Source organism: Crotalus tigris, unplaced genomic scaffold (genome assembly GCF_016545835.1).
Source record: "Crotalus tigris isolate CLP2741 ecotype Arizona unplaced genomic scaffold, ASM1654583v1 scf7180000019584.165378, whole genome shotgun sequence".
Lineage (NCBI taxonomy): Eukaryota > Metazoa > Chordata > Lepidosauria > Squamata > Viperidae > Crotalus > Crotalus tigris.
This window is the reverse complement of record NW_024097607.1, coordinates 127,050-139,500: the sequence shown is the minus strand read 5'-3', so window position 1 is coordinate 139,500 and position 12,451 is coordinate 127,050. Positions and strand designations below refer to the sequence as shown.

Sequence of the window (12,451 nt, the reverse complement as noted above, 5' to 3'; positions counted from 1 at the left end):
ACTGATTGACCCCATTGGCCCCTGCACACAGAGGCCAGCGAGCGCATGGGTGCTGGGATGCATCCAGCCACATGGGACCTTGGCGAGTTAGCGGGCGGCTGGTTGAAGAGGGACAGTTACCATCTCCGGGGCATGGTGCACGTGCCCACAGAGACGGCTCTGAGTGCCGCCTTTGGCACACGTGCCATAGGTTCGCCACCATTGAACTAGGAGATGGCAAGTTCTAGTCCCACCTTAGCCATGAAAGCTGGCTGGATGACCTTGGGCCAATCACCAGGAGACAGTGAGTTCTAGTTCTGCCTTACGCAGGAAAAATGGCTGGGTGACCACCATTAGGTTCACCACCACTGTTCTATCCTATCCCTAATTGTAATTCTAATTCTAATCTCTTTAGACTACCTCTATTCCACATCTCCCGGGATGATAGCCAGATATGTTTTCCTTCAAATGTGTGGATCAGGGCCATTTTTTTTTAATAAAAAAAGATTTCTTTTCTCCTGAAGATTGGAAGTCTCAGCGATCCAAAAGGAGTAATCTGCCTTTTTCTAAAGAGTTCCAAACTGGGGCTTTGAGAAGGCATGTCAAATATTCAAGGAATTCAGCTTGAAAAACTGACCATCCAGCTTCCACACCACCCAAAAAATCAGAGCAAAAGAACACAGCACCTCCACAGAAAAAAACCCAGAGAGAAAATTTCCCATGGAAAATATCCAGGGCTCACTGGCTTCCTCTACTCTCCAAGTTTACACAAGAAATCTCCCTTGGGGAATTTTCAGGGAGCAAAGAGAAAAGAAAAAAATGGATTTTCTTTTCCAGCAGCCAATCATGGTGGAGCGTTTGGTTAAAAGACGGTTTGAAAAAACAGAGAACTAAAACGAAGCGAAGCAAGGAAGCCAAAGATGAAGGAAGATGAATAATAGCCTTGAAAATAAGACTGACATTAGGAGCCCAAAAATAAATGTTATAGGTAGTCCTTGACTTACAATCATTCTCTTAGTGACGGTTCGGAGTTGTAACGGCATTAAAAAAGGTGACTGATGACTGTTTTTCACCCTTACGACACTTGATCATGTGATCAAAATTCGGATGCTTGGCAACTGGCTGATATTTAATAATAATAATAATAGTAGTAGTAGTAGTAGTAGTAGTAGAGAAGACAGCAACAGACAGTAAGTGCCGCCTATGCAAAGAAGCTGAAGAAACAGTGGACCACCTGGTAAGCTGTGCAAGAAGATTGCACAGACTGACTACAAGCAGCGGCATGACAAAGTAGCAACAATGGTGCATTGAAGATCTGCAAAAAATACCATTTGCCTGCAAGCAAGAACTGGTGGGATCATAAACTAGAGAAAGTCATAGAAAATGATAAAATTAAACTGTTCTGGGACTTCAGAATTCAAACAGACAAGCACCTGCAACATAACACCCCGGACTTAACAATTGTCGATAAGAAAGACAAAAAAGTCTGGATAGTGGACGTGGCAGTGCCTGGAGACAGCAGAACAGAAGAGAAAGAACTGGAGAAGATAACAAAATACAAAGACCTACAAATAGAAATAGAAAGACTGTGGCAAAGGCAAGCAAGGGTAGTACTAATAGTCATAGGCGCCTCGGGTGCAATCCCAAAACAACTGGAGCACCACTTGAACACCCTTGGCATTGACAAATTCGCTATTAGTCAATTGCAAAAGGCGGCCTTATTAGGAACTGCTTCCATCCTGCGACGATACCTGTAATACCATCAAACATCCACATCTGCCTATCCCAGGTCCTTGGGAAGGACTCGATAGGTAGACAAAAATGCCAAACCCAGTCTGAACATCTGGCTGACTGTGCGATGATCCATAATAATAATGATGATGATGATGATGATATACCTGGTTGACACCTAAGATGCTGGTAGCAACCCGTGTCAACCATCAGCAGCAGCCAATTTGAATGTTCAATTGACTGAGGTTTATGTCTAATGAATAATAATAATAATAATAATAATGTTGGAAGGGACCTTAGAGGTCATCTAGTCCAACCCCCTGCTCAGGCAGGAAACCCTATACTATGACCTACATTTATGACGGTCGCAGTGTTCCGGGGGGGGGGGTTCACGTGATCCCGTTTTGCGACCTTTTGACAAGCAAAGTCAACGGGGGAAGGCGGATTCACTTCACAATCGCGTTACCAATTTAACCACTGCAGTGATTCGCTGAACGACCGTGGCAGGCAAGGTCGTAAAATGGGGCAAAGTTCCACAAAATAACAGCCATCTCTGAGCTCCCTTGTGGTCGTTATGTCGAGGAAGACGGGCATATGTTTCGGAGGTCAGCCCGGTTAAAAAAAGCTGCGTTTCCGCAGCGCGTCGTCAATTGTGGCTCCTTTTGAGCCGAAATAAACAGCCCTGTTGGAATACTCACTTTGACCAGAAGTTCGTAGCGTGGAATCCGTTGCACCGGTTTGATCATCAGATCAGACAGTGCCTGTTTCTCTTTGTGTTCCCGCATGCTTTGCTACAGTGGACAAGGAAGAATAAAAAAAGAGAGACTTAAATATCCAAAATTAAAAATCTGGGGTGACATGTTTTTTTTTAATTATTATTATTTTTATTGAAAAGTTTTACAAAAATTACAAAATATACCCCAAACCCACCCCCCTTACCCCCCTATCCCACTTCCCAGAGCTGAATACAGGGTAACAAATATAATAATTATAATCTAACTAACATTAACCAACTATGTAGATAAACAAATATAATGCGCTTTAACTCTCTTTTAACACAGAATAAACAATTTACAAATAAACTTTATCATATAAACCAGTGGTTCTCAACCTTTTTAATGTCGCGACCCCCAACCGGTCGTAAGTCGAGGACTACTCAACTGGTCGTAAGTCAAAGACTACTCAACGGGTGCAGCACCGTTTGCAGAATGGGACTTTTGGCGGGCTCAGCAGGGCAGAGACAGCCTGGACAATTCCTATTGGCTTTTGAAAGCCAATAGAATTAGACTCTATTCAAGAGAGTCTATTCTATGGCTTTCAAAAGCCAATAGAATAAAAGGGAGTAGCACAGCTAAGGAAAAGGGGGGGGAAATGGCGGACTGCGTTGTTTGGCGACCCCCGTGAAATGGTCGTTTGATCCCAAATGGGGTCCCGACCCACAGGTTGAGAACCACTGATATAAACAAATTAAAATCCCAATTTATAAACAATACAATATAATAAAAATTCCACTACACTAAAGTATTAATAATAATAATAACAATGATAATATTCAATAATTTACTCATAACTGGGGTGACATGTTTGATCTAGGACAGGGATGGCGAACCTTTTAGAGACCGAGTGCCCAAACTGCAACCCAAAACCCACTTATTCGTCGCCGGGGGCCAGGAGGGCGTGGCTGTGGTGGTCATGGCAGACGGTCGGTGTGGCCAAGGTAGACATGGTCACCTCGACGTTGCTCATAGGGAGGGACACCTGTGCGGGCTGGGTAGGGTTGGGGGAGATCCAGGGGGTCTCTGGCAGGTGGGGCGGTGGGCAGGACGCTCGTCTTGTGGGGTAAGGTGAGGCAGGGCGGTGGTACCATTGTCGCAGGGAAGGCGAGGCGGGGCCAGGGTGGCTGCTGCCTGACACCATCGGCCCCCCCACACAGAGGCCAGCCATGCGCATGGGGGCCGACAATGTCCATCAGTAGCCATAGCCTGCCGGCCCCTTGACCAGCACGCTCTGGGGCTCCGCAGCCCCCCACTAGCAGTTCAGAGAAGCCACCTCTGAGCTGGACGGCCGGCCGACAGCTGAGGAGGCGATGCAATGGGTCATGCCCAGAAAAAGGAGAACATGCGAGGCCAGGAGGGACGGGCCGGGGGGGGGGAGGGAAACCAGCCGTGCTGGGATGCATCCGGCCACATGGGACCTCGGTGACTTAGCAGGCGGCTGGTTGAAGAGGGAGGGTTGTCATCTCCGGGGCATGGCGCACGTGCCCACAGAGAGGGCTCTGAGTGCCACTTCTGGCACCCGTGCCATAGGTTCGCCACCACTGATCTAGTAGTTAAGGCACCAACTGGAAAGCAGGAGATAGAGAATTCTAGCACCACTTTAGCCCTGAAATCCGGGTGACTTTGGGCCAATCAGCAGGAGACAGTGAATTCTAGTCCATCTTGGTCATGAAATCCGGGCGACTTTGGGCCAATCACTAAGAGACAGTGAGTTCTAGTCCCACCTTAGGTCTGAAATCTAGGTGACTCTGGGACAGTCATTAGGAGACAGTGAATTCTAGTGCTGTCTTAGGCTTGAAATCTGGGTGACTTTGGGCCAATCACCAGGAGACAGTGAGTTCTAGTCCTGTCTTAGGCATGAATCTGGGTGACTTTGGACCAATCACTAGGAGACGGTGAGTTCTAGTCCTGCCTTAGGTATGAAAGCCAGCTGGGTGACTTTGATGATGATGATGATGATGTTACCTAGTTGGGTAATGAGTTGTCTGCAAGAAATAACCCAGCTCAGCGGGCACAAAGGCCTCCTCAATCAATATGGCCAAGGTTAAGGGATGATGGGATATGTAGTCCCCAAAGCATTTGACTGGACAAGGTGCTGACGTGCACCAAGCTCACAAGCCTAGTTATTGACTGCAATCCAAGAAGCTTTAAATAGCCAGATGGATCCTTTAAAAAAAAAAACAAAAACAGAACATCAGAAGCAGAGAATGAATGAATGAATGCACACAACAGACAGAGGCACAGATGGGCAAAAGAAAAAGGAACAGAAAAAGAAGAGGAACAAAAGAACAAAACCAGAGAAATTAAGCTGACTTTAGAAAGATTTCGCCTTGAACAGTTTTACAATGAGAATGTCAGCTGCCACCTCAAGCTTGCTTCTTCGCTGCCATGCAATAAACGGGAGGGTGAATACTTCGGGGGAAACGAAAGTAACTGCTATATAAGAAAAACCAAATGCACAGGTATAGTATAGGGGGTACCTTGCTCAATAGCAGTAACTGTGAGAGGGACCTCGGAGTCCTAGTGGACACCAAGCTGGCAGGAATAGCCAACACTCCAGAAGACAGGCTTCAGATACAGAAGGATCTGGACAGACTTGAACACTGGGCACTAACTAACAAAATGAAATTCAATGGTGAAAAAAGCAAGGTTCTACATTTAGGCAAGAAAAACCAAATGCACAAGTACAGCATAGGTGGCACCATGCTCAATAGTAGTAACTGTGAGAGGGACCTCGGAGTCCTAGTAGACAATCACTTAAATATGAGCCAGCAGTGTGCTGCAGCTGCCAAAAAGGCCAACACAGTGCTAGGCTGCATTAACAGAGGGATAGAATCAAGATCACGTGAAGTATTAATACCACTCTTCAATGCCTTGGTAAGGCCACACTTGGAATACTGCATCCAGTTTTGGTCACCACGATGTAAAAAAGATGTTGAGACTCTAGAAAGAGTACAGAGAAGAGCAACAAAGATGATTAGGGGACTGGAGGCTAAAACATATAAGGAACGGTTGCGAGAATTGGGTATGTCTAGTTTAACGAAGAGAAGGACAAGGGGGGACATGATAGCAGTATTCCAATATCTCAGGGCCTGCCATAAAGAAGAGGGAATTAAGCTATTTTCCAAAGCACCTGAAGGCAGGACAAGAAGCAACGGGTGGAAACTAATCAAGGAGAGAAGCAACCTAGAACTAAGGAGAAACTTCCTGACAGTGAGAACAATTAATCAGTGGAACAGCTTGCCTCCAGAAGCAGTAAATGCTCCAACACTGGCAGTTTTTAAGAAGAGACTGGGCAGCCATTTGTCCGAAATGGTGTAGGGTTTCCTGCCCGAGCAGGGGGTTGGACTAGATGACCTCCAAGGTCCCTTCCAACTTTACTACTATTACTATTACTATTACTAATTACTTCAATAGGAGCCAGCCGTGTGCTGCAGCTGCCAAAAAACCCAACACAGTGCTGGGCTGCATTAACAGAGGGATAGAATCAGGATCACGTGAAGTGTTAATACCACTTTACAAGGCCTTGGTAAGGCCACACTTGGAATACTGCATCCAGTTTTGGTCCCCACGATGTAAAAAAGATGTTGAGACTCTGGAAACCAGAGTACAGAGAAGAGCAACAAAGATGATTAGGGGACTGGAGGCTAAAACATATAAGGAACAGTTGCTGGAATTGGGTATGTCTAGTTTAATGAAGAAGGACAAGGGAGTACATGATAGCAGTGTTGTAGTATCTGAGGGGCTGCCCCAAAGAAGAGGGAGTCAAGCTGTTCTCCAAAGCGCCTGAAGGCAGGACAAGAAGCAACGGATGGAAACTGATCAAAGAGAGAAGCAACCTAGAACTAAGGAGAAACTTCCTGACAGGGAGGACAATTAACCAGTGGAACCACCTGCCTCCAGAAGCGGTGAATGCTCCAACACTGGAGGTTTTTAAGAAGAGACTGGACAGCCATTTGTCTGAAATGGTATAGGGTTTCCTTCCTTAGCAGGGGGTTGGACTAGATGACCTCCAAGGTCCCTTCCAACTTTACTTTACTACTATCTCTCTGAGATGATGCTTCAAGGTCACATGGCTAGGAGAAGAAGGCAGCTGCATTTATAATCGAGGCTTGAACTGACTGTTCTGAAAACATCTTGCCCGAATCGAACTGTTTACGAGGGAATTGGCGATGGGAGGGAAAAGTTGAACTTAGGGATTTGGGCCCGCAAATCTCAGTTCCGGCTGCGCTTGAGTGCAATCCATTTGACTTCTAATAAAACTATCCCCTTCCCAATGAATGGAACCCAGGATTGTTTTTACTTAGAGGCTGAAATAGTGCTGCAGAGAGTTATTTAATATGTTCCTGTTATGGTGGTCAACACATTTCAAGATGATGGATGGAAACTCATCAAGGAGAGAAGCAAACTAGAACTAAGGAGAAACTTCCTGACAGAACAATTAACAAGAGACTGGACAGCCATTTGTCTGGAATGGTATATTGTAAGTTTCCTGCCTGAGCAGGGGGTTGGACTAGATGACCTCCGAGGTCCCTTCCAACTTTATTATTATTATTGTGATGGCAAGGAAAGAGAGTGCATTTGTAAGAAAGAGGGGAAAGGCCCAGCCGATCCAGCCACAAATCTCCACAAATCCCTAATGGCTTTCTTGGAATCCCATGAGATCCCAATCAGTGAGGCAAGAACTAGTGATCTGAAAGTCGATCCGATCGTTTCTTGGAAGGCTTTTTTTTTCTGTTCAACCTTTTAGCCTGTTTTGCAAAAAGATCAGGGCACACGGTCAGCCCCCCTTACCGCCAGAAATTTCATAAACGCTGGTCGGGCTTCCTTCGCGATCCTTATGGCATCTTTGGCGTTCAGGAAGTTATCGATGTAGGCGGAATAAATCTTCACCAAGATGTCTTTGGAAAACTAAAGGAAAAAAAAAAGAGAGCAAAAGAATGAACAAACGTGCAAACGAGGCATGTTTGATCCAGAAAGGATCGAGAGTTAATTGCCTGGGGTGATTCGGGACAATGCAAGAAGCCACGATACTCTTTCTACGAGTTAACTACTAGTTTAAATAGATTGTTAAGATAGGGTTTTGAAATGTTAATTGTGCTGTTGTTCTACCTGTTAACCATTATGACATTAATACAGCAGTTAGATGGCTTAACTTGCAAATAGAGTTCATGTCAGAGCGTGCAGAGTCTTATTGTGCGAGATAAACCAGGAGTAAACCCAATAAAATGGTCTATAGTAAATGATGGTTTATCTTACACTAGCTACAATATTGTACACCAGGAACAATATACATACACGTGCTAATACAGCAGGCTCCAACAAATCACAGTTATAGCAGGTAACGGAAGAGAGAGAACAACTTTATACCACGGCTCTTAAAGAGACTCAGACCCTGCTGAGTCATTCCCATCATTACATCTTAAATCTTCCATTACATAAGCTGGTTAGCTGTTAAATCAATACCTTGACAGTTAAAAGTTTAAAAATTTTAAACTTCTTAGCGAGGGGCGGGAAAATAATATTGTTGTAATATATTTGTCAGTATTCAACTAGGGGCCATAACAGATGTACAGGAAGTCCTCGAATTACAACATTTAGTGACCGTTCAAAGTTACAACGGCACGGAAAAAAGTGACTTTTTCACACTTACGACCGTTGCAACTTCCTCGTGATCATGTGATCAAAATTCAGACGCTTGGCTACCTGACTCGTATTGATGACGGTTGCAGTGTCCAGGGATCACATGATCCCCTTTTGTGACCTTCTGACAAGCAAAGTCAATGGGGAAGTCAGATTCATTTAACAACAACGTTACTAACTTAATTACTGCAGCTATTCGCTTAGCAATGGTGGCAAGGAAGGTCGTGAAACGGGGCAAAACTCGCTCAACTGCCTCGCTTAGCGACAGAAATTTCAGCTCAATTGTAGTCATAAGTCAAGGAGTACCTGTATTCCCTAGGCCAGGGGTAGGCAACCTTGGCTCTTTTATAACTCATGGACCAGCTCCCAGAATTCCTGAGCCAACATGGGGGAACTATGGCCGCTTCATGACTTGTGGACTTCAACTCCCAGAATTCCTGAGGCAGCATAGGGGAACTATGGCCCCTTCATGACTCGTCGACTTCAACTCCCAGAATTCCTGAGCCAGCATGGGGGAACTATGGCCCTCTTCATGACTCGTGGACTTCAACTCCCAGAATTCCTGAGCCAGCATGAGGGAAACTTTGGACACTTCATGACTCGTGGACTTCAACTCCCAGAATTCCTCAGCCAGCATGGGGGATCTATGGCTCCTTCATGACTTGTGGACTTCAACTCCCAGAATTCCTGAGCCAGCGTGGCTCAGCTTGGAAACCTCTCCCTTTCCCCTCAGCATGGCTGGCTCAGGAATTCTGGGAGTTGAAGTCCACGGATCATAAAAGAGCCAGGGTTTCCTATCCCTGCCCTAGGCCTACCCAGACAGAAGAACCCACGAGAATTGTTAGCAGCCATTCCAAGCTGAACAAGACAATTTTGCAACTTACCAGAAACCTCCCACGTGAACTTCCAGCTGGCACATTTGATGCACCAGATGGTCCATAAGTGGGAGAACATTTTGCCCAAGGGACTGCCAGAATCAGATTTGGAGTTAACCAATCATGTCTTTGAGTCACCTTCGGTTGCCTCCGAAGCACCTCCTCAACGTTGTTCCTCTTGAAACTTAATTCCTGGGTTCAAATGTACGGCTAGAAGGCCAATCTGGGTTAACCTCGAAGTACACTTAGGCCAGTGGTTCTCAACCTGTGGGTCGGGACCCCATTTGGGGTCAAACGACCATTTCACGGGGGTCGCCAACCAACGCAGTCCGCCATTTTTCCCCCCCTTTTCCTTAGCTGTGCTACTCCCTTTTATTCTATTAGCTTTTGAAATTAGACTCTCTTGAATAGAGTCTAATTCTATTGGCTTTCAAAAGCCAATAGGAATTGTCCAGGCTGTCTCTGCCCTGCTGAGCCCGCCAAAAGTCCCAGTCTGCAAACGGTGCTGCACCCGTTGAGTAGGCCTCGACTTACGACCGGTTGAGTAGGCCTCGACTTACGACTGGTTGGGGGGGTCGCGGCATTAAAAAAACTGAGAACCACTGACTTAGGCCCAGGTAATAATGGAGCTGCAGACCAGAGTCAGACTGAGGAAGACCCAGTTTGATATAGTGCTTAAGGTGCTGACCTGGGAACCAGGAGACCGTGAGTTCTAGTTCTGTCTTAGGTATGAAAGCTGGCTGGGTGACTTTGGGCCAATCACCAGGAGACGGTGAGTTCTAGTCCTGCCTTAGCCATGGAAGCCAAGTAGCCGACTTCGGGCCAATCACCAGGAGACGGTGAATTCTAGCCCCGCCTTAGCCATGAAAGCTAGTTGAGTGATTTTGGGCCAATCACCAGGAGATGGTGAGTTCTAGTCCCACCTTAGCCATGAAAGCTAGTTGGGTGAATCTGGGCCAATCACCAGGAGACGGTGAGTTCTAGTCCTGCCTTAGGCATGAAAGCTGACTAGACGACTTTAGGCCAATCACCAGGAGACGGTGAATTCTAGCCCCACCTTAGCCATGAAAGCTAGTTGGGTGATTCTGGGCCAATCACCAGGAGATGGTGAGTTCTAGTACTGCCTTAGGCATGAAAGCCGACTAGACGACCTTGACGAATCACCAGGAGACAGTGAATCCTAGTCCCACCTTAGACATGAAAGCCAGCTGGGTGACTTTGGGCCAATCACCAGGTGATGGTGAGTTCTAGTCTCCTCCTTAGGGATGAAAGACCACTAGATGATTTAGGGCCAAAGTCACCCAACTGGTTCTCGTACCTAAGGCGGGACTTGAACTGACCATCTCCCCGTTTCTAGTCTGGTGCCTCTAACCACTAGGCCATACTAGTTTTTTATTTAATTTATGTACTAAATTGATAGGCTGCTCATCTCACTGGAGATTTAGAGTAGTGGCCAAAATTGTGGAAACCTTTTAGGAAAAGTGTATTTTTGAGGTTTGATGGCTAATAACACTATTTTTTTGGGGGGGGGAGTAGTACCATAAAATTATATATCAATGGAAAGATAATTTAATCAAGAATGTAATGCAATGAAGTTTGTTCAATTATCTGTACTGTTCAATTATCTATATTCTATGAAAAGTTATAGCCAAATCACCAGAAAAAGGAAGCACAACTTGCTCAGGTTGATCTCAGGTAGCTTTCCTCCTTCTGATTGTAGCCAATGAGCACGAGCGTTTAGAGAGCCAATCAGATGTCATCTTGTTTCGGCAATGAGTTAATCAGATCACAGTAGGATCCAGTTATTGATGTCATGTATTGAAGCTGAGAAGAGGACATTTGTCAGTGTGTTATGTGATCGCTATCAAGTTGGCTGGGGTTTTTTGAGTTCTTTCATTTAGTGAGCTTGTAAAAGGTCATAAAATTAAAGTCACGGTGCAAAGAGTTGACTGGTTGCCCAGAAAGCAATGTAAAATAGTATTATTAAGTGAACAAGACTACAGTTATAAAGAAATTAGAAGAAAAATATCTATCTATCTGTCTGTCTGTCTGTCTGTCTGTCTGTCTGTCTGTCATATCTATATCTATCTATCTATCTATCTATCTATCTATCTATCTATCTATCTATCTATCTATCTATCATCTATCTACCTATCATCTATCTATCTATCTATCTATCTATCTATCTATCTATCTATCTATCTATCTATCTATCTATCTATCTATCTATCTATCTATCTATCTATCTATCTATCTATCTATCTATCTATCTATCTATCTATCTATCTATCTATCTATCTATCTATCTATCTATCTATCTACCTACCTACCTATCCATCCATCATCTTCTATTCCTGTCTGCCTGCCTGCTTGCCTATCTGTCTGTCTATCTATCTATCTATCTATCTATCTATCTATCTATCTATCTATCTATCTATCTATCTATCTATCTATCCATCCATCATCTTCTATGCCTACCTGCCTGCCTCATCTCTATCTATCCATCCATCTATCTATCTATCCATCCATCCATCTTCTATTCCTGCCTGCCTGCCTGCCTGCCTGCCTATCTGTCTGTCTATCTATCTATCTATCTATCTATCTATCTATCTATCCATCCATCCATCATCTTCTATGCCTACCTGCCTGCCTCATCTCTATCTATCTATCTATCCATCCATCCATCTATCCATCCATCCATCTTCTATTCCTGCCTTTCTTTCTTTCTTTCTCTTTCTTTCTCTCTCTCTCTCTCTCTCTCTCTCTCTCTCTCTCTCTCACACACACACACACACACACACACACACACACACATACACACACTCACACACACACACACACACACACACACACATCTAGAAACTTAACCAAAGGTGGCATTTCTACTGTACACTTTTCCCAAAAGGTTTCCACCGTTTTGGCCACTCCTGGATACAGAAGAACAAGCAAGAAAATAAAGGGAATTGCTACTGGGTCTCAGAAAGAGTAGGAAGATTGGAATATGGTTGTTTTCTTCCATGCCCTGAACAAGCCAACATTGATAAAGATCGAGAAGCAGCCCCCATCGCCTCCCCTTTCTCTCCTCTCCTCCGGAAGTTGGAAGTAGTGACTTCGGAGCGATACTCACAGACTCCACCAGGATATCTCCCACTTTCTGCTTCTCGTGCCAGTTCTGGACGCATTCGGAGATCTGCTCCAGGAACTCCTCGTGATGTTCCAGCAATTCGGGAATCTGGTCGAAGATCTCGTCCACCAGCGAGGGGTCACAGAGAGTGGAATTTTCCGGCTGTTTCAGGGGCTTCATGTAACCCTGGAAGAAGAGAAGAGGGAAACCAAAATAACTGCTTTTAGAAACACAGGAAGTCGGTCTCCCGGATGGAGGGCAGATGTCCTGGAATAGACACATCAGGACCCGCCCCCTTTTTTTATAACCTGATAATTCAGAGG

At 45.1% G+C, this 12,451-nt stretch overlaps 1 protein-coding gene across 2 annotated transcripts in view; it reads right to left on the bottom strand.

Annotated features, from left to right (window-relative positions):
- The window catches only part of ARHGEF17 (Rho guanine nucleotide exchange factor 17), a 58,150-nt gene that overhangs the window by 25,376 nt on the left and 20,323 nt on the right, over window positions 1-12,451 (bottom strand). For both annotated transcript variants that reach the window (XM_039363754.1, XM_039363753.1), the window contains exons 3-5: window positions 12,132-12,314; window positions 7,281-7,397; window positions 2,409-2,501 (exon numbers count right to left, since the gene is read on the bottom strand). In XM_039363754.1, coding sequence (XP_039219688.1) covers window positions 2,409-2,501; window positions 7,281-7,397; window positions 12,132-12,314 — 393 coding nt within the window. The remainder of the gene's footprint in view (window positions 1-2,408; window positions 2,502-7,280; window positions 7,398-12,131; window positions 12,315-12,451) is intronic.